Source organism: Carassius gibelio, chromosome A8, assembly GCF_023724105.1.
Source record: "Carassius gibelio isolate Cgi1373 ecotype wild population from Czech Republic chromosome A8, carGib1.2-hapl.c, whole genome shotgun sequence".
In the NCBI taxonomy this organism is placed as follows: Eukaryota; Metazoa; Chordata; class Actinopteri; order Cypriniformes; family Cyprinidae; genus Carassius; species Carassius gibelio.
In genome coordinates this window covers 23,456,612-23,480,827 of record NC_068378.1, presented here as the reverse complement: position 1 = coordinate 23,480,827, position 24,216 = coordinate 23,456,612, and the positions used below count along the sequence as shown (strand labels likewise).

General features: G+C 35.9%; 1 protein-coding gene across 3 annotated transcripts in view; it reads left to right on the top strand.

Annotated features, from left to right (window-relative positions):
- LOC128018937 (GRIP1-associated protein 1) overlaps positions 1-8,143 on the top strand; it is a 40,598-nt gene extending 32,455 nt beyond the window's left edge. For all 3 annotated transcript variants that reach the window (XM_052604831.1, XM_052604830.1, XM_052604829.1), the window contains 2 exons: positions 2,195-2,364; positions 6,168-8,143. In XM_052604831.1, coding sequence (XP_052460791.1) covers positions 2,195-2,364; positions 6,168-6,248 — 251 coding nt within the window. In that variant the 3' untranslated portion in view covers positions 6,249-8,143. The remainder of the gene's footprint in view (positions 1-2,194; positions 2,365-6,167) is intronic.
- The last annotated feature ends 16,073 nt before the right edge of the window (positions 8,144-24,216 follow it).

Genomic DNA, 24,216 nt, shown 5'->3' with positions numbered 1-24,216 from the left:
GCCATAGTGTTCATTCTATGCTTCTGTGGTAAGTTGACAAGGTTAATTATCTTATAGACCATATAAAGAGCAAAGACTGCATTTTTCACCTTGTGGTGTTTACGGTCAGGCTTCAGGGGTGAGGCAAATGTCATTCATGGCCTTCAACGCTTGACGCCATGCATTCAAAGGTTGAACAGTCCTCGGGGGCAGGGGTTAACATCTCAGTTTGCAACGGTGCATCACGTTCTACTTAATTTTCGTACCTCTGGGCTATGGCATTGGCTCACTGTGACCAGCAATGCTTGTGTGCTGCGCTAATGTTGAACACATGTCAGGCTCTTCTGTTAGCCACACATACACACTATTCTTGCGCCAGTCTAATAAGGTTAAGCATGAGAGGCATGAGATTGCTAGTGCTTAGATTTATAAACTGTGATGTAACAATGCAAATTCTTCAGCTAATTGTAACATGGTATGGTCACAGTCACTTAAGCAACTTAATGTTTTAAAAATCCAGGTTTCTATGCATCGCTTGATGAAACGTGTATACAATCTCTTCTTTTTCATTACTTAAGTGATTCTTTTCTATTCCCACTGTAGTTTCTACTGTAGTTGCAGTCCGAACTGCTTACTACAGCATAAATAGATTATTTTATTAAATTTTTTATCTCAGAAATTTGTATTTTATTCCTGAAGCATACAGCCTTGATTTAAAATTATTGTCTTTTTTTATTCATACATCATACCGCATCAATTTAAAATTATTTTTAATTTTATTTTAAAATTTTATTATGATTATTATTTTTTCCTTATACATGAAGGTTTTCTAATTTATTTATTTTTGTTTGTTTTATAGACTTAATATTTCTTTTGAAATTTAAGGTTAAAGTTTAAAACTACTTTTTTTGTACCTACTTTATATTTGTACTTTTGGTATTTGTACTGTTTTGAAAAGTTGATTTAGTTTTAGTATTTGTTTTAATTTTAGTAAGTGAGTGTGTTAACTGATGTCAATTATAAAGGTGTGTTAAATATCTTTACAATATTTTCTATCATACCCCAAAATTATTATTTTTTTATTTTAATTTTATGTTAGTGTTGGAGTTATACATTTTTTTTTTCAGTTATTTATTTATTTTAATAATAATAATAAAAAAATGTAATTCAACTTTTTTATTGTTCAGTTTATGTAGTACTTTGTTTAAATTAGTTTTATTTTTAAGTTAACAAAGATGTGTTCATTTAGTAACACTGACTATAGCCCAATACCTTTTTTTTTTTTTTTTACATAATAAAAGATCTATTTGCCTTCACAGAGATTTTATTGGAAACTGCATTTAAACACCTGCAGCAAGTGACACATTTCCCATGTGTTCCATCATCAGACCACAGGTGTAAGAGGTTATTTGACAGCAGCGTTTAGGAACACACTGCTGAGCTGACCTTGAATGTCTCTACTCACACAGATAAAGTGAAAACTGAAAAAGAAGCTTCCCGATCGAACTTATTGCTCTTGCCCTTGACACGCAGAGGCTGGCCAGCTCGATTCCCTGTCCTCCCCTTAGAGGAAAAACTCCACTAAACTATCTGACAGTTCACAAGGAACCTGACAACATCTTAGTAGCCTGGCTTTAAGCAGGCAACCCAGTATCTCAGCACTTCTGCTCTCTGGCCTCCATTAATCATCAGTTAAGCAACATCTTTCATTTTTTAACACACGACCTTGTCCAATTACAACCCAACACCGATTTCCCCTGCTTACGGTTACTTCCGTGGTTGCGTGTTACTGTCACGAACCCTGTCGACAGACTTTGTTTTGCTGCCTTTAATTTGACTCCATCTTTACTGTCAGTCTCTCTACCTTAACCAGGGTTTGAATTTCATTCAAGCTAGAATTCATTCTCGGCGGCTCTTGTGAATATGCAGGGTTGTTTATTTGCCAGCTTCAAGACGTGCACAGCTTTTCGTCAAAACTGCGGATGATTGCACTCGAGGTGCTCGTAAATGTTGTGGCTTGCGTTCGAAATGCTTTCCTCCAAACACAAGCACTCTGTATTCACTCAGCAGACACTAATGGCCCCCTGATAGAGATCATCTTTATTCATGGATGTTGAAGCATTACTGGAGAAAACATGGTTAAAAAGCACAGGCCGGAGTGATAGAATATTTGCCATTTCTAAAATTACACCTATTTTCTCTCTGGTTCTCTCAGATGTATCCGGAGGAGGTCTGGTGGTCCATGGTGCTCAGGGTGAACGTGGAGGTTTGAGTTCTGTGCTGAGGGACTTGGTAAAACCTGGAGACGAGAACCTGCGGGAGATGAACAAAAAGCTGCAGAACATGCTGGAAGAGCAACTGACAAAGAACATGCACCTACAGAAGGTAAAGAGAGGGAAGGCCAGCCATTTGGGGTGGGAAAGACACGCTTTTATGGTCAAGGTCAGTTAAGGTTAGCAATAAAACCTTCTTTTGAAAGACTGTTATAAACCCACATGGAATACATCCCTATAGAGCTTTAAGAAAGCTTAAGAGATATCAGAATTTGAACATCACAAAAAAAAAAAACACCATTTAACATTACATTTTTATGTGAATACATATTTTTTTATTTATTAATATAGTCTGATATGCTCACCAAGGCTGCATTTATTGGATCAGAAATACAGTAATGGTAATGTTGTGAAATGTTATTGCAATTTAAAAAAAATTTTTTTTCAACATTGTACAATTAAATTACTCTCATTTTTTTTTTTTCTTTTTTTCTTTTTTCTTTTACATTTAGTCTTAATTGATTTTGTTTTTGTTTCACAAACTTAACATTTCTTTAAAAATGTAAGGTTAAAGTGTAAAAATATTAGTATTTTTGTGCCTGCTTGCTGTTCGTACCATTTTGGAAAGCAAACATTAAAGAAAAAAAATCTAATTTAAATATTTTAATGCAATACTCCATTTTAATACTCAGCAGAATTTTACCAATTGTACAAATCAGTGAAAGTGCAAAACACACTGCAGATTTCAAGTGGGTCTTGTTAGCATAAGCCAAGTTCCTTGGCATAACTTTGATTTGAAAAAAAAAGTGAGACTTGCATTTGATGCTTCATGGAGAATAAAGAGCTGAACCGTGTTGAGCAAGGAGTCATTCAGGTGAGTAAAGGTGAAGTGACCATGAGTTTTCCACTTGCTAGAAGAACAGGTGACTGCAGTGGCTTTGACAGTGTGATCACGCATTTGTGATGTGTGTATTTGTGTGTGTAGGTAGCTTGCTGTCATACGGTCCTGAGACTCCACTGAGAGGTCTTATTCATCAGCAACCAGAGGGTGGGCGTGTTGTTAATGCTAAAACGTTTCTAGGAGCAGGAATAGAAAGTGCATGTCAGGCGGCCTGCAGGGTGATGTGTTTGAAGGGATTACACCATCACACAGATTGACTAATGACAATTAACCTCTCGCACCCCTCTTGATATTTCCAGAGCCGCACATCGTTAATGGGAGATTTGTTCCTGTAGTGAAGCCATGTGTTAGGTTTGAATTATATAAAAAAAATATAATTATGTGCTATAATATTCATTCTTAATACTCACCAAGCTGCATTTATTTGATAAAAAAAGAGGTAAAAACAGTAATATTGTGAAATATTATTACAACTTAAAGAACTGTTTTCTATATTAATATATTTTAGAATGTAATTTGTTCCTGTGATGCAAAGCTGAATTTGCAGCAGCCATTACTTTAGTCTTCGTGTCACAGTACTTCAGAAATCGCTCAAATATGACGATTTGCTGCTCCGTTATGATCAGTTATCATTGTTTATATGGACCTGGATGGATGCAAACCAGAAGCCTATTCATATCAAATTAATAAGTCTGCAATCAGTGCAAAAACAGCAGCTTCGTGTTATCGTGTTAAATCTTGAGTTAAATAATGAAAGATTCGCATTAGTAATACATTATACATTTGATTGGATGAGTCACGTTCAGAGATGTTATAGGCACATCTGCAACTTCACATTTGCAGCACCAATGTGTGATGCATGGTGCTCTGTTTTGTAAATGCGAATAAAATCCTTACTGAGGGGCTGTTTGAGCCGATATGAAGCCCAGAGACAGCCTGTATCTTGGTGGAGTGCATCTTGTGTGTGTGCTGGTGCCCAGGGGGAGTTGTAGGTTACAAAAACACCTTGCTGTAACCTTGGCAAAGAGCAACGATGCAAACGAAGACCAAGATGGGTTGACAATCCCTCTGCAAAGCTTGTCCATAACTAAGAACAGAAAGTTCCCTGCAACACAAACCTTTTTGAATTGATTCACAAATATCTTGAGAAGCGTTTGAAGGATTAAAGGGTTAGTTCACCCGAGAATGAAAATTCGTCCATCTTCTACATACCCTCGAAGCATCCTAGGTAAAGTGTATGTGACTTTCCTCTTTCAGAATATTCCAATCGAAGTTATATTAAAAACTGTCCTTGCTCTTCCATGCCTTTCAATGGGGTAAGTGGGTGTTTGTTGTCAACTGTTCAGAAGATGTGAAATAAAGTGCATGCATCAGGAATAAAGGCCCCCTATAGCAAATCCATGTGTTTATGTAAAATAAATATCCAAATTTCAAACGTATAAAAACTTTTTTTCTCACTTCTGCTGACTGTTGGGAACCTGGAGACGTGCAGGCAGATGATGGAAAGGCAGGCAGATCTGGGAAATTTAGGCACAAAGGAAACAAAGTTCCCTTACTTTAGTCTTCTCTTGGCTTATTTTGAAATCCTCCGATGTTTTTCTTAACTAATCCTCATTTTGTGTTTCTAATTCATGAAAAGCATTTTGTTTTGCTCTCTCTGTGCACTCGTCAGTAACCACGCAACGCTGATGAACTACAACATCAACCTGCAAGTCTTCCGGTTCTCCACAGTCAGCAGAAGTGAGAGAGAAAAAGTGTTTATTATGTTGGAAATCTGCATATTTATCTTACAAAAATGCACAAAAATGGTCACATACACCTAGGATGCTTCGAATTTTCATTCTCGGGTGAACTAACCCTTTAAGTCTGCTCAACTTTAGCACTGGTCATGTTTGCAGTTTACAGATATTTCCAACTTTTAAATCTGTTTGATTGGGTCAATTTTTTAAGCTGTAAAATGCACCTGTAATATGCACATTCACACTCTGCTTTAGTTGGAAGAGGAATAGTTTTATTTGATTATTATCATTACTAAATGTAGTTATTTGTAGTGGTGCTTCATAGCTAAAAGCCTTAACAATGTATATATTATTACGATAATTAAATTTTGAGTCATCTTCATGCTTTGGATTACATGCACTTAAACGTGTTGAATGCTGCAGCTTGTGGTGTTGTGAATGGTGTTCAGTACAGTAACATGGTGGAAAACAATCCTGCAGGCTGCTACAGCAGTGAGCGCCCATGATGTGTCTAGCTCGTTAACAGCCGATTAAACCTTCATTTTTCCTGCATGTGAGACGAGAAAAATCTGGATCTACAGCAGTTCAAGACATGCTCGGAAACTTCCTGTTTTTCTCTCTTTGAATGTCCATCTCTCTGTCTCTCATAGTGATAATTGAAAATGGGCAAAGAGGCAGGACATGGGTGGGATTGACTCCCTTTTGGAGTGGCCAGTCGATGAATTGCAGTTTTAGTTGCTTCTGTGTTGGTTTCAAGAGAGAGACCAGAAGGTTTTTATAACACAAAACAGATGCTGGCAACTTAAAAAAAAAAGACATAGCCTAGATCATCAATGAGGCCTTAACTACACACCAAAATGGCCGCCATCTACTGTTGTGGACTTTCGACGTCTCTGTCTAATCCAGCGAGCAACTACCTCATGAATATTTACTGTCAGTTGGGGCCACCAGCCCAAAAACAAACATCGCACTTAATATTTGATGGCCTTTTTGCTTTAGAGTTGAGTAAACCGTGCGTGCAACACTGCCTCTGCTGTTGTGTGTGTGAGTGTGTGTTTGTGAGTAAATGAGAGTATAATACTATGTGAGATTGGAGCTGATCTCGGGCCTGACTTCCAAATGGGTCCTTTTGTATTTTTCTTCTTTTTGAATTCCACAAAGCTTATCAGGAGGGCGGAACTGTAAATAAACACTGTATGCATCTGCCCCACATTTTCAATAGTAAAACTGTGAACTTTATAAGAATCACATTTCATTTCTCGCTTTGTCTTGCAGGATCTGGAAGTTTTGTCTCAGGAGATCGTGCGTATGAGTAAAGACGCCACTCCTGCAGTAAACTCCAAAGCCACAGGATAAAACTGGACACAGTCCACCCGATGATTCAGTACCCTTCTCTTTCTCTTTCCCTCATCTCTTCACGGCTACCAGGAGGAAACTACATTCATCTTGTATAAAGACCTCCAGGAATCTCAGATGTACCAGGAGCACAGAAGGTCAAAAAAGATCAAGTCCATCTGTGATTTGCATACTACTGAATGTAACGTAACACTTTATATGTTTGTGTGTCTGTGATGGGAAAGTACAGTTAGGAAAGGGTCCGTTGAGCAAACCCTGGCTGCTTGACATCAGTGAACTGAGTGCACAAGACGATGGCTTGTCCTCGGTGGTCCAAACAGGACCGTTCTACCTACCACTAATTCCCCTGTTCAGGAAAGCGTATGTCTAATGTTGGCGTCCTAAAACTGCTATCACTGGTTTATTGCCTGTTTTGTATATATTTGTTTCGCTAAAGACACTTAATGTGTGTGTGAATGTGTGTCTGTGAGGCGTAGAATGGGGTGTATTTATTCATGCCAGAAAATCCAAAAACCATGTCTATATCTTTACAGTATGCTGCTCGTATCTGAAAGAAAATGGCAAAAATCTCAAGTTCTGCAGTTCATTATATCAAATAATTCAGGAAGTTTTCCAGCGAGAGAGGGAAGAGCATGCATTTAATTGCTGTGATAATTATCAGAGCAGTTTTGTGGGGCTCTCGAAATGCTCCCGTGAAAGAAAGTGGCTCCCTGGACTCCCCTCGTTAAGCAGCAATCTCTCCGCAGCTTAACGACTCAGTTTGACACCTCTCTGTCTGTCTCAGAACTGATGGCGCTGTTGGGGAACGAACCAATTTCTCACAGCACGCACTTAACTCCCATGAGAAGCTAGCGGCCTGTTTTAGTGTCTAACACCAGTTTGTTTTGTGCACGTTGATGCCCTGACATTTTCTGTGAATGTTGCAACACGATTCCGCTTTTATGCATTCAGCTTTTGTGAACATTTTAAACGGTTAATTTAATCGTTGGATAATGTGACTGATATTTTGCTGTTGGTCCTTGGACTCTGTTTTTTCTGTGCAATAGCTTGCACTGAGGCCAAGCACCATCCATTGTGTCTTGATTTTTCCAGTCATTTACCACCAAACTACAGCTCTTATTCAGACAAGACAAGATATTTCATTTAACGCAAATGAAAAGTCATCGAGTTGGCGAAATACCAGCATAATTTTCATTCATGTCAAATTAAACATGGCATATGCTTCATTGATCATTTTAGATGCAATGAATATTGACCAATTATTTGTTTAGATCCTTCTGATTGCACAGCAGGGCATAGTAGATTGAACAATTTAGTCACTTAGTCACATGAGATAATGATTTATTTATCAACGGTTCTGTAATAAGTTAGAGAAACATATGTATATTCACTTTGGCAAAATTGTTTTATGATTCTGAGTTGTGAACGATTAGCATTCTGTTTCAAATCTTTAAGCTTTATTACGACAATGGTTTGTTCCCATGTTCTTGGGATATGAGCGCGACGTTTGTGCATGGTTTTGCCTGTCAAATAACCGTTTCTGGCAAATGCTTTTCCATAATCCTTTCATTTGTACTATACAGAAGTAGTATAACGATATTCTTTAATTTTCCCCATTGAGGAAACTGACATATTAAGATTCACTTGGACGATTGCACCCAAAAGAATGAAGGATGTTTTTTTTTTTGCCTTTTACTCTTATAATATCTGCCAAGCAAGCTCTTATTTAAATAAGATCATGTTTTAATCATCACTAATTACATGTAAGCAGATTCTGTTATTAACATCCAATCTCCCACAACATCTCTGTGGCTTATATTTATTTATGTGCAGTTCATTGTCATTTTCAGACTCCCATAACTTGCAGTGATAATAAAGAATGGCTTGAAAAACAATGTCTGCGTGCCAGACTTTTTATGCTTTGTTTACAATGTACATTTTATACAAAATTTTTTTCATCACAGATGTGGGCTGAGAATAAATACAACAACCTTGGCGTTACTATGACATGCTGTACCAACTACCAACTAAGCTAGAGGAACCACAAATCGTACATCGCAAAGGTTTTTCTTTCTTGAAATGTAGTGGTTTTGTTTGAGAAGTGCATTACATTTGACTGATAAACTCTAAAAAGTAAAGGTTCCAAAAAGGGGTTTCCACAGTTATACCATAGAAGATCGTCTGAGTGACCAATTCTTAAAAGAACCATTGTTTTCTTAGTGTCAAGAACATTGATGTAAAGATCCTTTTTTCAAAATAATGAACCTTTTGTGTAATCAAAATGTTCATTGGATGTTAAAGGGTTCTTTGTGGAACCATTGATGCCACTAAAGAACCTTTATTTTTAAAAAGCATAATTCACAAAAAAACTGTTTACTCACTGTCATGTTGTTCCAAACCACAAGTTGTGACTTATTTTTTTCTGTGGAACACAGATCCAAAAACTTTGGATCCCACTGACTTTCACTGTATGGACAAAGAAAACATTTTATTTAATCTTTCCACAAAAAGTCATACATGTTTGGAACTATACATGCTGGTTCCTCCCCAGATCTGTGGGCTAAACACACAAGCATCTATTGCTATCTATTTTCACTGAGTCTTTGTCTAATAGATTTGTTAATTTGTCCTCTGAGTACAAAAGGTGTTTATTGCACTCAATGATGCCTGCAAGAACCGTGTAAACAAATGACATGAATCATTGAGCCGTGTTTAATTGAAGCCATTCAAATACTGCTGTCATCTTTGTTTTCGTTACTATTCAGTTAGTGTGATCTTTAATAAATACTACAAGCTAAGCGACTCCACTGCTTTGCACTGAGTTTCATTCTTAAAATGACCAAATTAAATAGACAATCCAAGAAGACTTGAAAGGTTAAGGTCCAAGGGTCCAAAGCATATCAGCTGGTCACTGGGGTTCCTCAGGGATCAGTTCTTGGACCCCTCCTCTTCTCCATATACACTATATCACTGGGACACGTCATACTGGCACATGGTTTCTCCTACCATTGCTATGCTGATGACAGAGAAGTGTTTTTTTTTTTTTTTTTTCAACCACATGATCCAACAGTAGCTGCACAGATCTCAGGCTGCCTGGCAGATATCTTGGCATGAATGAAATAATGTCATCTACAGCTCAACTGGGCAAAGACTGAGCTTCTTGTCTTCCCTGCAACTCTGACTACCGTATGATTTAACCATCCAGCTACATTTATCAACAATTACCACATCAAGTTCAGTCAGAAATCTTGGTGTAATCTGTGATGACCAGCTGACTTTCAAAGACCACATTGCATAAACGGCAGAAAGAAAGATCAGGCCCTTCCTTAACGGAGCATGGTGCACAACTTATTGTCCAGACCCTTGTCATTTCTAGGCTGGACTACTGCAATGCTGTTCTGGACTTCCATCATTTTAATCAAACCTCTACAAACAATTCAGAATTCAGCATCACAGCTCGTCTTCTACCTCTCTTTATCTTCTTGCACTGGCTACCAGTTTCAGCTCACATCAAGTTCAAGACATTGATGCTTGCGTATAGAACAGCCACAGGCTCAGCACCCTCCTACTTCCACACACTCTTACAAATCTACATCCCCTCCATGTCTGGCTGCTGGAATGATCTTCCCACTCCTATCTGCAATTCTGAAGTGACAGCTGAAAACTCATCTATTTCATCAACATTTTACTGCAACGTTTGAGCCGCATTTATTTATGCAGTTACGTATTTATGAGATCATACAATGCATAATACGGTTCATTACAAGGTGTAATTAATGCATTAAGAATACTTTTATAATGCATTATATCTAAATGCAAAATATAAAGTTAACTGGCATTTAAATAATCCACTTTACGCTGGGTTGTACTTGCTTCCATTTAGTGCCTTGAAATAATTTAATTAGATTATCCTTTACAAAATCTATGCAAATATGATACAGCTCATCCTCTGCCATGTTTTTTAACTCAATTATGAAGTGTTTCATTTTATTTAATAGTTCAAAATGTGATGTCCATGTCATGGAAACTCAGATTAAGGTTTAACACTCGTGTTCTAAACAGGGCATTAGTTGAATGATTGATATTAAATCAATACCTAATAAAGAGAGGAATTATTCGGCGCATAAAAATATAGGACTGAATTATTTCAATGGATGCTCATTAGTTGCAGATTTAATGTGTCCGAGGGGCTCTTCAGCGTCTTAAGTGAAATGATTAAAGCATTGATTTGTAATCAACACACCTACACCTGAGAATAAAACACTATATCATGATTAAAGCTCTCCTGTGAGCTCCAGCTTCTTGTGTAGGACTACATTTTGACTGGTTTATCGTTACAGGTGACTAGGGATATTCTGCATCGATTGGAGCTGCCTTAAGGTAATTGTCTTTGTTTCTGGTTATTGTTTGTAACTATGGAGGGTCGGGCAGCTGTATATTGGAAGCCTTAGAAAGATTGAAATCACTGTTGTAACTGGATTCTGCTTTTGTGTCTTCTGCGGCAATAATTTAGACGTGAACCTTTGTATTGACATCGGAATTGTAGAAATTGAATGCAGGGACTGTCAAGATGGAAAAGGTTTGAAAATTACTTTCAAGGGTGTTGGAAATAACCCATTCTGATGCTCCCATGATGCATTTGGTAAGTGATTTTCAAAGTCAACGAAACACTTCTTCTCTCTTCCTTAAGGGTCAGTTTGATTTTTAAATGACTTGAAAGCAGTGTGGGGGGAACACATTACAGGTAATGCGAGTTATGTAATCAGATTACCTTTTAATAGTAACTAGTGAAGTAATGCATTATTTACAAGAAAATATCTTAGTTACTTCTTAGAATATGTAATGCCAGTTACCGTTTACCAATTTACTGACTGACAGCTCTCCTGTTCCCATGTTAAGAGAAATCAGTAGTAAGTGTAAAGGCAACTTTTGTAACTTGGTGTGAAAGAGCTTTTACATTTGACGAAAATTAAAATGCAAGCAAGCCCAGCCCAGATTAGAAAAAGTAAGTTACTTTTTTAGGGAGTAAAGTGACATTGTAATGCATTACTTTCAATAGTAAGTTTCCCCAACACTGCTTGAAACACTGGTTAGAAATTTTTTATATTCTTAAATTTTTTTTCTTTGCTTAATCTAGGGTTAAAAAATAAATAAATAACGTAACCTAAAGTTAATAAAGACATACACCCAAGGCGAGCATTTCAAATCTGAAATGAGACTCACAGAAATCGTCTTGTTTTGCTTGCAAGCTTTTATTTCCATATTCGCATTTGAGGATATTGATCAGAGCATTCAATCGGTCCAGAAAGAGAGTGTTCTCAAAATATTTTGCCTGCCCATTTCCATAGTTAGAAAGCAAGTAGATCTCATTGACTCTGTTCTCTGGGAAGGTTCTAGGTGTCGTATTGCTCTGATGTATTTAAAACCCAGATGATATGACCCTGGACTGGGACTCAGGTTGATACACAGAAAAAATGTACTCAGACTGAAATAGGACAGACCATCAAGGATAAACTCACGGTGAGGTGTATGAAATATTGTGAGCACCAAACGGGCTAGTTAAATGCGTTATGTAAATATTGTGAAACACTGCAGATTCCAGATTTGTTGTAAGGGAACAGTTGGCTAGGACTGTGTCAAAAAATGCAGGACACTTTTCACAGATATGCACACTTCACTGATCCATGTTTTTTTTTTTTGTTTTTTTTTTTATATATAAAGCTTTAGAGGTTCAAATTCAGTGTTTTTTTCTAATAACTATTAGATATATTATGAACTATTATCATGTAGCATAAAATTCATCTAGCATGAAAATAAGCTAGTTTGAAACCGATCAAATGCATCTTTAAACTCAATAATCTGTTCAATTGACATATGTTTGTTTGGTGCGAAACGTAAAATCACAGGTTTATTAAAGTTATCTAAAAATAAAATTAATACATTTTCATAGCATGAAATGAATGTTAACTTTTTTCAGATAGTTGCTAAATCCCCGAATTAACTGAAATAAAATTAATTAAAATATGTAAAATACAAAAAATTAAATACACACCAAAATGACTAAAACTTTAGATAAGATAAAATGAAATACCGATAACATAAAATTAAAAACAGTTCTCTGTTGCTAAAATAACACTGAATTAGACCATTTTCAGTGTTGCAAACCTCATATTATATAAATAGAAAATAAAACCACTCATGCTAAATTTTATTGTACCTCCCAGACTTGACGTTTTAGCACTTCCTTTTATCAACCCATTGTTAAGAGTTTCAGGCGCAATTTTAAACTTTTATGGAAAGTACAGTCATTTTTTTGTGCTCTTTTGAATATGAACAACATCATTTATAAATTATTGTCCCTCAAGAAAATAATCATTGTGATAGGAATAACACATCAGTTTTCCCTAGTGTTCAAAAGACCTTTAGTGGACTCATTAAATTACTTTTCCTAATGATAAGGTTATGAATATGATGTAAACATAATTAGTGTAATCTGGTAATGAAAATTTGACTTTTTTTTTAAGATGAGTTCTTACATCTATTTGGTGTGTGTGTGTGTGTGTGTGTGTTTTCCCTCTTTCCTTTTTTCCACCCCTGAGGATGAAAGTGGGTGAACTCAAGTTTCAACAGAGTTCAGCTGGTGAAAGAAATGGACAAATTCAGATGTTAAGGCTAATTGAACTGACACTCCAGCAACCTTTGAAATCAGTTTTTAATTAAAGGTAGTGTGCTGAGGTGCCTGCTCTTAAACTTTCATAATTACACTCCCGCAGACACCGTCTGTAAGAGTTAGACAGCGGCCTTCAATGCACCATCAGCTGACTGCATCTCATTTCTCAGTCCTTCACTGCTGCTTCACTCAGTCAAAAACTCAGTGAGTAAATATTGATATTACTTGTTTTGATATGCTAACTCTTAAAAAAAAAAAAAAGATTAATTTTTTTTCTGAAAGCCACTTATAATCTCAGTCAAGGTTTTTGCAACAAAAACAGTAGTACTTTTTTTTTTACATGATGATTTTCCTCCCACTCTGACCCTTAAAGTCAGCTTTCACAACCACATTTAACTTGCATAATCTGATGTATTTCTGAACTGGATATTCAATGAAGCAGTTTTTTTTTTTTTTGTACTCTAACTTTAATAATAAATAAATGAACTTTATTTTTTTTTACACTTTTACACATCATCATAAATTATTCAACCTATAGTTTAGAAAATGATAATAATAAAATATGACAAGAACTGAGAGTTAAACTGTCTGATAAAGTCACACATAACACTTAAGCAAAACTTGGTCAGGTCAAGTGTCTAATTAATTTTTGGTCCCAAATTTGTATCAGTTTTACTGGTAGTCCACTGTATAAAGAAGTTTTTTAGTTTAATATGTCAGTTTATTTTGCTATCCTCCATTACATAGTGTCCTGCATCCACTTGGAAAGACACATGCACAGGTGTGAGAGACCTGGGTTCGAATCCACTGTGTGACACAGTGTGTCTCTGAGCAAGACACTTAACCCCTAGCTGCTCCAGAGGCATGCGACCTCTGACATATATAGCAATTGTAAGTCACCTTGGATAAAAGCGTCAGCTAAATGAATAAATGTAAATGTATATGGCCCTTTAAAATAACCCGTGACTCTGTACCTGCTTTAAAAATAGCAGACTGACATATGGAATGACTTTCTGACTAACACAAGTAAAAAAAAAAAAAAAGCCTTTTTCATCCATATTTGACGACAAGCAGCAGCAGAGAACTGGGTGTTTGGAGAGAATGAATAAGATGGCCTGCAGCGTATGTGATTCCCCTCGTGTCGTGCAGGACTGATGTGCTTCAGATTGTGCTGCATAAGCTCAAATGTCCCTGACCGTCTCGCCCTCACACATGCTGTGCTGTTGCCCATGTGGCCACTCTAGGGTTAATATTTCATGACTGAGGGATTATTTTTAGATTTCTGCTGCTGAGTACATTTCAGCATATTAGCTAGATTGATTACAGTTTTGACATATTATGTAATTGAATGCTGATGCTGATTGGAAAGTGTTACGTCTGTGCTATGTTGTCAATTTAGTCATAAAAATGCATTTTTGTTGCTTATTTCATTTTAATCTATTAGTCTGATAATGCATAGCATACAATAATTTAAACGTGCAAAATAAGTTTATTGAATCCATTTCTACATTAATAATTGTAATTGTATTCAATCTATGTACAAAAAAATACAGATCCAGAGTGACTCAAACTTATTGGAAATTGATGCAAGTACCATATTTATTTTATAGTATATTAGCATATAGTATTTTATAAATTTTTATTCTGGATGAACTGGACCACTGGACTGGATATTATTATTATTTATATTATTATAAATCAATAAATCTTGGTTGTTCGTTGTTGTTGTTTTCTTATGTTAAGTTTTTGTTATGTTATGTCATGGTATGGTTAGGTTTACGTTATGTTATGTGTTATATGTGATTTGTAATTAGCTATATATATATATATATATATGGAGCTGACTGAAGGTCTCAGATGAATTCAGCACTTGTTGGCCATGAGCAGATGTGTAATACAATGCAAACAGACGGTATTAATGGATTGAATTGAATTGATGAAGAAAAATGGAAAATCATTCACTTGTCCTCAGCCTGTCAAAACTAAATATAACTCAATTATTTCTTGTCAACAGATGAGAAATGTTAAACGTGACATCAGAGTGGAACGGATCCCGACTTACACATTGAATGCTCAAAAAATAAGAATGTGTGTTGTGCCAGCTAAGATCTGCTGGTGCGTGGACCGATCTGTCACAAGCTGTTGCTGAAGAAAGTGGCAGCAGAACGGCCGAATATGACAAAATGTCACTTGATTCAGCAGTTGTTTTTGGCATCTACCTCATGATGGTAATGTTACACAGCCTGGTGATTTCTGATTTCTTACCCCGGTATTCCCCTCACATTGAGCACTTGTAGTTAGTTATTGAGTAACTATCTGATTTTTTTTACAGTCTATGGTGACTACATATGTAACTACACTGTAAGATGAAGACTGTAACGCTAGTTGTGACCTAATATCCTTCACCTAATACTGAGCTTGTACAGGACTTGATTTTATTAAAAGGTCAGTTCATGCCAAAAATAAATTCCTATTGTTTCAAACATCTTTTATTATTAATATTATTATTATTATTTTTTTTTTTGTGAAAATATGTTTATACTACACTACCGTTCAATAATTTGGGGTTGGTATGATTTTTTTTTTTTTTTTTTGACTCATTTATTCCTGTCAAGGTTGCATTTTTCTGATCAAAAATACAATAAAAACAAAATATTGTGAAATATTATTACAAGTTAAAACACTGTTTTTCTATTTGAATATATTTTAAAATGCAATTTATTCCTGTGATGCAAAGCATCATTTTCAGTATCATCACCAGTTTCAGTGTCACATGATACTTCAGAAATAATTCTAATTTTTGGTGCTCAAGAAACATTTCTTCTTCTTTTTTTTTTATCTGTATTGAAAATATTTAAGATCTGTGTAATATTTTTGTAGAAACCATGATACATTTTATTCTTTGCCTAATAAAAAGTTCAAAAGAGCAGCATTTGTTTGAAATTGTTTTATGCCAAAGTCTTTGCTGTCACTTTTGATCAGTTTAAATAAATAAAAAAATACCAACCCCAAATAACCTTACCAACCCCAAACTTTTGCATAGTGCATATTATTAAGATTCTGTTTTAATGTATTTATTTTAATGCATTAAATTTAATTGTTTATATAGTGTATATAAACCATTTTTTTTTATGAAGCAGCAGTTGAATTGAATTTTTCATGTTCTAAATTTCAGTCATTTTAATTTAATTTTATTAGATTTTTCTATGCTTGGAATTTTGGTCGTCTTAATTTAAATTGAATTTATTTTTTATGTTTTGAATTTGTCTATTTTATTTTAATTTAATTTAATTTCTTTTATTTGAATTTTTAAATATTTTTTTTATGCTTTGATTTTTATTTTTACACTTCAGAGTAAATTATATTAAATTTTTGCTTTTATGAAATAGTGCCTGGTTTCTTCATTTAATGAAGCAATATTCAGCAGTTCATGAGCATTTCTGTCAAGCTCAAAAAGACCAAACAATTCTAAACAAAAGAAAGAAAGAATAATCTGTTAAAAAATAAAAAATAACCCATACATGCTTGACTTAAGTGAATGATGATTTGAACTGTGCCCTAACCATTTACACTTTCAGAAATTCCGAACACTTACTCCTGAACTTTAAGCGGTGATGTTCTCCACCATGTGGACATGACGTAACCCTGATGCTATTTTAAAACTTGTCTGATTCAAAGCTTTGAACAGACACAACAGAGATGGGAGAGGAAGAGCAGAGGCAAAGCAAGGTGACGGAGCCTGAGAGATTGGAGTATAAAGTCACTAATTTTAAAAATGTACTTCTTTCTGGATTCCTTTTTGATACTATAAATAGCCTTTTCTCTCAGCTTAACAAAGAAAGCTAACAACATAGGACATCTGGACCTGTATCTCATCTCTGCACTCCTATTAAACTACAGTCTTTTCCCGGATGAACTGAGATCAGCTTCCTTCCAGACGTTTATTATCTACTGTAGTTCATTTCCCTCTTTGAGTTGTGCTAAACATTTTAATTTAAACATTTAAATTAAATTACATTTTTATGCTTTGAATTTCAATTTAACGTAATAAATTTTTTGTGCTATGATTTCAGGTTTTTATTGTTTTAGAAATCTTGAAATATGGTGCCTGAGTCCTACAGACTATAAGCATGGTGCTTTTTTATCGACATACTCAGTGCCCATTTACTTTGACTGTATGATAGGCAGCATGAATTAAAATGCTTTTTTTGTGTTTCACATAAGAAAACAAGGCGTGCATGTTTGAAGCAATGTTAGGGTAAGTAAATGATGAGATCAAATAAAAAGTGTAAAAAGAATAATACATTTTTTTGGGTGAACTCTGCATACATTTCAGTATAAAACTCCACAAGCGATGTCCTACAAATGAGTTGTGGTTCAGCAGTGATTTTGTTTGCTGTGCTCTCCTCCTTCGTCTCTGTGCTCTAGCAGGTGTAGTGTAAAGCTGTAAAAGGATGTATTGATTCTCCTCATCTGGACGTCAGTGTGTAAGAAGATCTGCCGGATGGAACACACAGCGTGTCATTGCAGCAGTGGGATAGGACACAGGAAAAGGAAGATCCTCTTAATTGAGATTGGATGAATCGAGGTACTGTAGGTTTAAATCTGTTCCTGGAGATCCATGTATCTGAGTTTAAACTGAGAATGAAGGCTAAATCTATCCTGAAACAGCCCAATATTTGTGCAACTGATCCTATACGTCAGTCCAGAAGACATAGCGGGAGGCTTTTTCTCTGAGATTTGATATGAAGACGGTCTTTACAGTCACACATAGACAGTGGGAATGAATGAAACCTTAGGTTGTGCATAAAAGCCAATAAGATAAGAGTTCAAGTTCATTTCATATAATTCAAAGGCACATTATCTCATTCTGCTTTCCATTTAAAGCCAGATGTGGGTTTTTCCTACTTGACTTCCAACCATTTGGGTAAATCCAGGGGGGCAGGGTTTTATATTTTATTGAAGCATCCCTGCTCGCCGCCATTGGCTAGCGGACCCCCACCTGCTGTTAGCATTCCATTGACTCCCATTCATTTTGGCGTCACTTTGAAAGCGAATAACTTTACATCTGAGGCGTTTAAAGACTCCATTTGTCCATTCATTATTTCTAAAGAAACATGAAAATGTATAGAAGGCTCCATTACCTTCTATCTTAAGTTATGGGCCCGTAGAAGTTTTTGTAAAAATAGGCTAACGATTGCATCCTAATTTATGACTCACTGTCGGACAGTAGAGAAATTACCGTATGGACAGGAAGAGAAGCTCGCAGACAATCTTTTACTGTCTATGAGGCAATCGGGGGGACGTGGAGGCATGAAGTAAAGGGAGAAGCCCATACAGAGTGCATAAAAGCAACGGGACAAAATTATTCAACAGCGTCTGCAAGATTCAGTGGGTGATTCAGACTTCTCTTGTCACAGCGATTAGAAGACTTACAGGTTGCTCACGTGACATCTACGTCATCAAGCTGAGTTTGAGTCTGCGCAGTACGCTCGACCCCCAGGAAGTGCATGCTTCTAATTGACTTCACTTGTCTCCGTTGATTCCAATGGGGTCGCTTTATCCATTTCTTTTACTGTCTATGGGTAAATCTCATAAACTCTGGGTCATATTTCAGCAAAATCATTATATGTATACATTGTATTACACTGCATTATATTTCACCACCCCCCATAAATAAATTCCAGGTTATTGATTATGAAACTAATAATTTAAATATCATCTTACTAAGATATATTATTGGGAGCTATAGAGTGACGATTGATATTTATATGCATTTGATATTAGTTTGCTGTACTGTTTTAAAGATCTCATTGATTTATATCGAATTGAATTTCATCTCACTTTTTGTTTATGTAAAAACCAGCATCTGCGTCAAATTGCATATTTCTGCTCAGTTTGGGACTCTGAATACATTTTATACTTTAAAAGCTTGATGTATCAAATATGATTCCATAGGTTCCGATAAACTGTTCTATTTTTAAACGTTAGGTTTTTCTATTATGTGTCAGGCTTTGCAGTGTCAAAACATTGCTTTGACTACAGCTTTAAAATAATGTTTATATAACGTTATATAAAAACATCTCGCACAGCCTATTCAGTTGACATACAATACGTTTTCCTGTTTCCTCCATGATCCAGATGTTGTTTTGTGTGTGGCTGTTGTGTGAATTTTGAACCAGGCCGGGGAGACAAAAGGCTGCCCGCACACTCATCGTCCAAAATGAATACAGACAATCTGATTCGGCTTAATCTCCGAAGCCCAAACCTACACGCTCCATCAGCAGCTCTGGAGGTGTCAGTCTTTGCAACATCTCCTAATCCTCGCTTTTCTGCACCAGAATCACAGCCGCCTGCGGTTAGCTGGCTTGTAGATGCCACTGTAAGGATGCAGCTGAATGTATTTCTTTCTCTTTCCAGTCCTTTGTGAAGGAAGGAGGGCCTCATCGCGGGATGGAATTTCAGCTCTTGGCTCATCATCTCTGTAGTGGTCAGAGATTATCTGTTTGTTTGGGGTATGGATCCGTCACTTGAGCCTGCTTGTTGGAACCGTATACACGTTCAGAAGGGACTTTCACCGGGGTTAAATTCCGATCTCGGAGGCCCTGAGGCTTAGCGACAGCATTTATAACGTAATGACAAGTGTCTTAGAGTTCGTATGGAATGACTAATTTAACTCGATGGTCAATTTTAACTCACAGAAGTGCCCTCTGCACTTCCCTTCTCCATGTGAGCTGTCCAATTCATTAGCCACTCTGGGTTCTCGTAAAACCGTGACCCATGATGCACTGATGCACTGGTGCAGAGCTTCTATTGATGGTGACACTCCATTAAATTCTCCATCAAGAGCCAGTTCGATGCCCAGAAGTCCTCAGTTAAACATAGCACTGTCAGGCCAGAGCAACAGGCTCTGTTTACCTTTAAACCAAACAGTGTTTTGTGAGGGTGCAGAGCGGTACTGTGCATTAACTGTAGCTATTTCACAAGTGCCAGTTGCATTGCAAACTTAGCTTCTTAATACGTTTTCAATTGGGCTTTTTTTTTACTTTTTGACTTTCTAGTTTAAATAACTAACCTTGTCACAAGAAACATATGATTAGTTTTTTTAGAGAATGTTAATGCGAGTTTATTTTGTCTTATTGCAGTGGCAGACTTTTGCATTTGTTTTATATATAAACAAGGACAGACTTTTCATTTTTGGGTGCACTAACCCTTTAAGCCATTGCTTCTCAAAAATTTTATTTTAGTATTATTTAGATACTATTATCGTATTTATTTATATCTTGAATGAGCTCTTATGTTTATTCTTTCAGTAATTATTATTATTATTTAAAGTAATAAAAAAATTTTTAGATTTAATTTCCTAGGCAACATTTATATATATTTTTAAGTTTTATAAAATAAGTAAAAATATTATGTTAGTACAGCTTTTTCTGCTATTTCAGTTAACAAAAATGTTTTTTTAACATATATTGTTTTGTAACATTATTGTTATTATTGTTCACTTAAACTAAAACTAAAACCATTAAAAAATAACTTGAAATAAATGTCAACTAAAATAAAAATAATATTTAATCTATATATTTTTTAAATATCACATTTAAATATTTTTACTGGAAATGCCCTTTAAGAGTGGGATTTTTAAAATGTAGCTTCTTCGTAGACATGTTGCTGGTATTGTAGTGCAAGACCTAATCTGTAGGCCTAGTCAGATTCCTATTTTGAAGCAAAAAGTGAATTAACACTTCGTTTTTATTATGTTTTCTTTGTACCCAAGTTACATGTTCAAATAAGTAGCCATTTACTTTTCTCATTATTTAATATAAAGGGTTAGTTCACTTCAAAATGCTAATTCTGTCTTTTTTTACTCACTATCATGCTGTTCTAATTTGGTTTGCCATACGTATCCATTGCTCTTGCCATGTAGTCAGAGTTTATCGTGACTGTGGCTTCAAAAAAACAAAAAAAGAAAAATAACACTATAAAAGTTGTCGATATGACATGTTCCAAGTCTCTGTCATAAAATGGCTTTTGTTACTTGTATTAGGAATACTGCATGTCTTTTTCTTTTCTCTCCTCTTTGGGCTCACACTGTGTGTCCCGGTTCAATGGTACAGTGAAGATCCCTTTGACCAGATTCAACAAAACCTAAATTTGGGAAATTAAATTGTGTGTGGCAAACTCAGTCCATGACTCCATCCATTATCTATCATCTACTTGAAGCTTTAGAAAGGCTGACATACCACAGCCAGACATGATAATGAAAGTGATACAGGATCAGTGCTGATAATGTGAACTGTGAACTGAATGGGGTTCATATTGATTTCACAACCAGATCTGCCATTTCATGCTACATCGTGCTGTCCTGATAAAGTTAATGCTGCATTTAGACAAAATGTCCAGTGCAAACAAATAAAGCTCAAGATTCCCATTTCAGTCAGATGGATGGATGGATCAGGTCATGCCACTGATGCGCAATTGGATGCTACCGCCCCACGGACATTCATATAATAGGCATGTCTGAGACATTATTCCAAAACAAATCATGGCTTGACCAGAAACCGCTCTCAGATTACTAAGCCGTTTATACAATCAAAGAAGCTGATATGTGAGCCACTATAATACTTGACCCAGTTTCCAATGGCAGTATGAATACGTGCACAGATTTTTCTGCATGCATTGTTGTGTCTGATTGCATCAATTAAAGGTTCTGCATGATCCAAAAGGACTGTGACCTGTTTAAAGGATTGCCATCTTTTTAAGCGTGTTTAAAGAAGAGTATATCAAGAGCTTTTGGTAAACATTTGTCAGAAACAATCAAGTAATTGGCCCTGAAACTTCCTGACTGGCTGATGTCATGGGGTTGAATTAGTTTTATCGTCTGAGGGACCCTTAGAGTGGTTCATCTTGCAGATAGAAGTGGCTGTTTTTATCTATTGCCCACTAACAGCCTAAAAAGCTGGCTTTCTCAAACAGAAGGTTTTTCTGTAGATTTCAAAATGATTATTTTTCAATTAATGACTTCAGAATGTGGGTACATTCTTACTCCATTTGGCAAAGCCTTGTTTAACTCTTTATGGTTCGATGTTTCCATATGTTTTCATTCTCTCTCTCTCTCTCTCACACACACACACACACACACACACACACATGTTTGTTTTTGTGAAAAGTGGGGACATCCCATAGGCGTAATGGTTTTTATAATGTAGAAACTGTATATTCTATCGCCCTTCACCAACCCTACCCCTAAACCTAACCCTCACGGGAAACTTTGTGCATTTTTACTTTCTCAAAAAAGACCTCATTCTGTATGATTTATAAACATTTTGAAAAATGGGGACATGGGTTATGTCCTCATAAGTCACCCTCTCCTTGTAATACCTGTGTCATACCCATGTCATTATACAGAGTTGGGTCCTGATATGTCACAAAAACAAGCACCCCTCCCCCCACACACACACAGAGACATTGTTTCTGCATCATTGATAGATTCAATTATTTTTTCACAGAGCAACTGCTTAAAGTTTTAAATTGGGAAAATATGAATGTTTTAAAACTGCAGTAATGCATTTCTTGTTTGTAATTTTTTATAGACGTTGACATTGATTATATTACTGCAGTATTTATCTGGAACTGCTTATAAAATGATTGTATTTATGCACAAATGATTTCTGATTTATGTTTCATGTCATTAGAAAAGGCCAGACAAGTTGCACAATGGATTTGAACAATGTGGATGAGTCAGACTTTTCAGACCATTAATTAAAGATAATTGATAATGATGAACTCAGTCTGAGTTTGTAGGAGTTCCGAACTCCAAGAGTTTTAAATATGTAAGTTGATAAACAAGTGTGAATTTACATGAGAGGAGAAAATAATCTATATATCATCCATCCATGCATCCATCCGTGCCAGATTTACTCAATCCCAAAGGTAGAAGTAGAAGTGTTCTTGGTCACTTTACATCCCACTTTCTGTCTAATTGGGCGTCATGGCCAGAAAAAGTGGCACTATGTATATACAATCTCATGATACTAGTCCTCAAACAGCACTGCACTCTCAAACTCTATACCACCACCCGCTGGTGCCGCATTGATGTTTTGCTTTAGTGAATAAAAATGACGGAGGAGAATTATAGAGAGGGTAAACGAGAGTGGCCATTAAAAGAAGGAAGTCTATGGGGTAATAGGAATCATTATGGAGTCATCATGAATAAATAATATTTCCTGTTTCTTTCCTTTATATTCAGCTATCTTTGTCTCTCTCTATCTCTCAGTCGATAATTGACTCAGCGGGGTGTTTTCTCGCTAGCTTTCGGTCCATCCTGGAAAGGGTAGCAAGGGTGGTGTAATTGAAATCCAATCAAGTTGATGAGTCAAGAGAGGACTTGCATGAGGGAAACACTCCTTCGCAGGAGAAAGAGATGGGGTTGATGGGAAATCGGAGTGATTTTCCACTAGAGTCAGTCTAGAGGAGTGTGTGTGTGTTTGTGTGTGCGTTTTGAACCTGCTAATGTACATCATTATAAAACATCTGAATCACTGGAGAAGAAATAACCCTTGTTATCTTAGAAAGATCTGAACCATGGCAACTAGAACCAACATCTTAAGCAACTTAGTCTGTATACTAAGAATAAATGCGAAGGACGGTAATGTCTTCTTTTTCTGTATTCTCTCTGAAGATAATGTGCACTTAGGTGAAGGAATGGAGCTAAAGTTTATAGAGTTTTACTTTCCTAAGTTTTGTTTAAATTCTCTCTGCTTCTTGGTTTTTTTTCTTAATCATCTTGTTGAGTTGCACTCAAAGCACTTTCCATTGCTTTATCATTAAAAACAGAAATATTGCCATCAAATGTTACTGGCAGGGAGCTTATATTTTTGTCATATTATGAGGTATTGTAAAAAAATCACTATTGGTTTTTTGACAGCATATAAATTAATGATAGCCATTTTGTTCAGATCCTCTGATCATACAAAGTTCAGTACTGAATTTTGCGTGCATTGCATCACACCTTTTGATTCAAAGTTTAGATACCAACGATTTGTTTAATGTTTTTGAAAGACATCTCTTATACTCAACAAGGCTGCATTTATTTGATCCAAAACATAGTAAAACAGTAACATTGTGAACATTTTTTACAAAAAAAGTGACAGTTTTCTATTCAAATATATTTGAAAATGTCATTTATTTCTGTGATACAAAGCTGGATTTTTAGCATCATTATTCCAGTCTTCAGTGTCACGTGATCCTTCAGAAATCATGTATACATGAAAACCCCACCACAAATTATGCATCTTG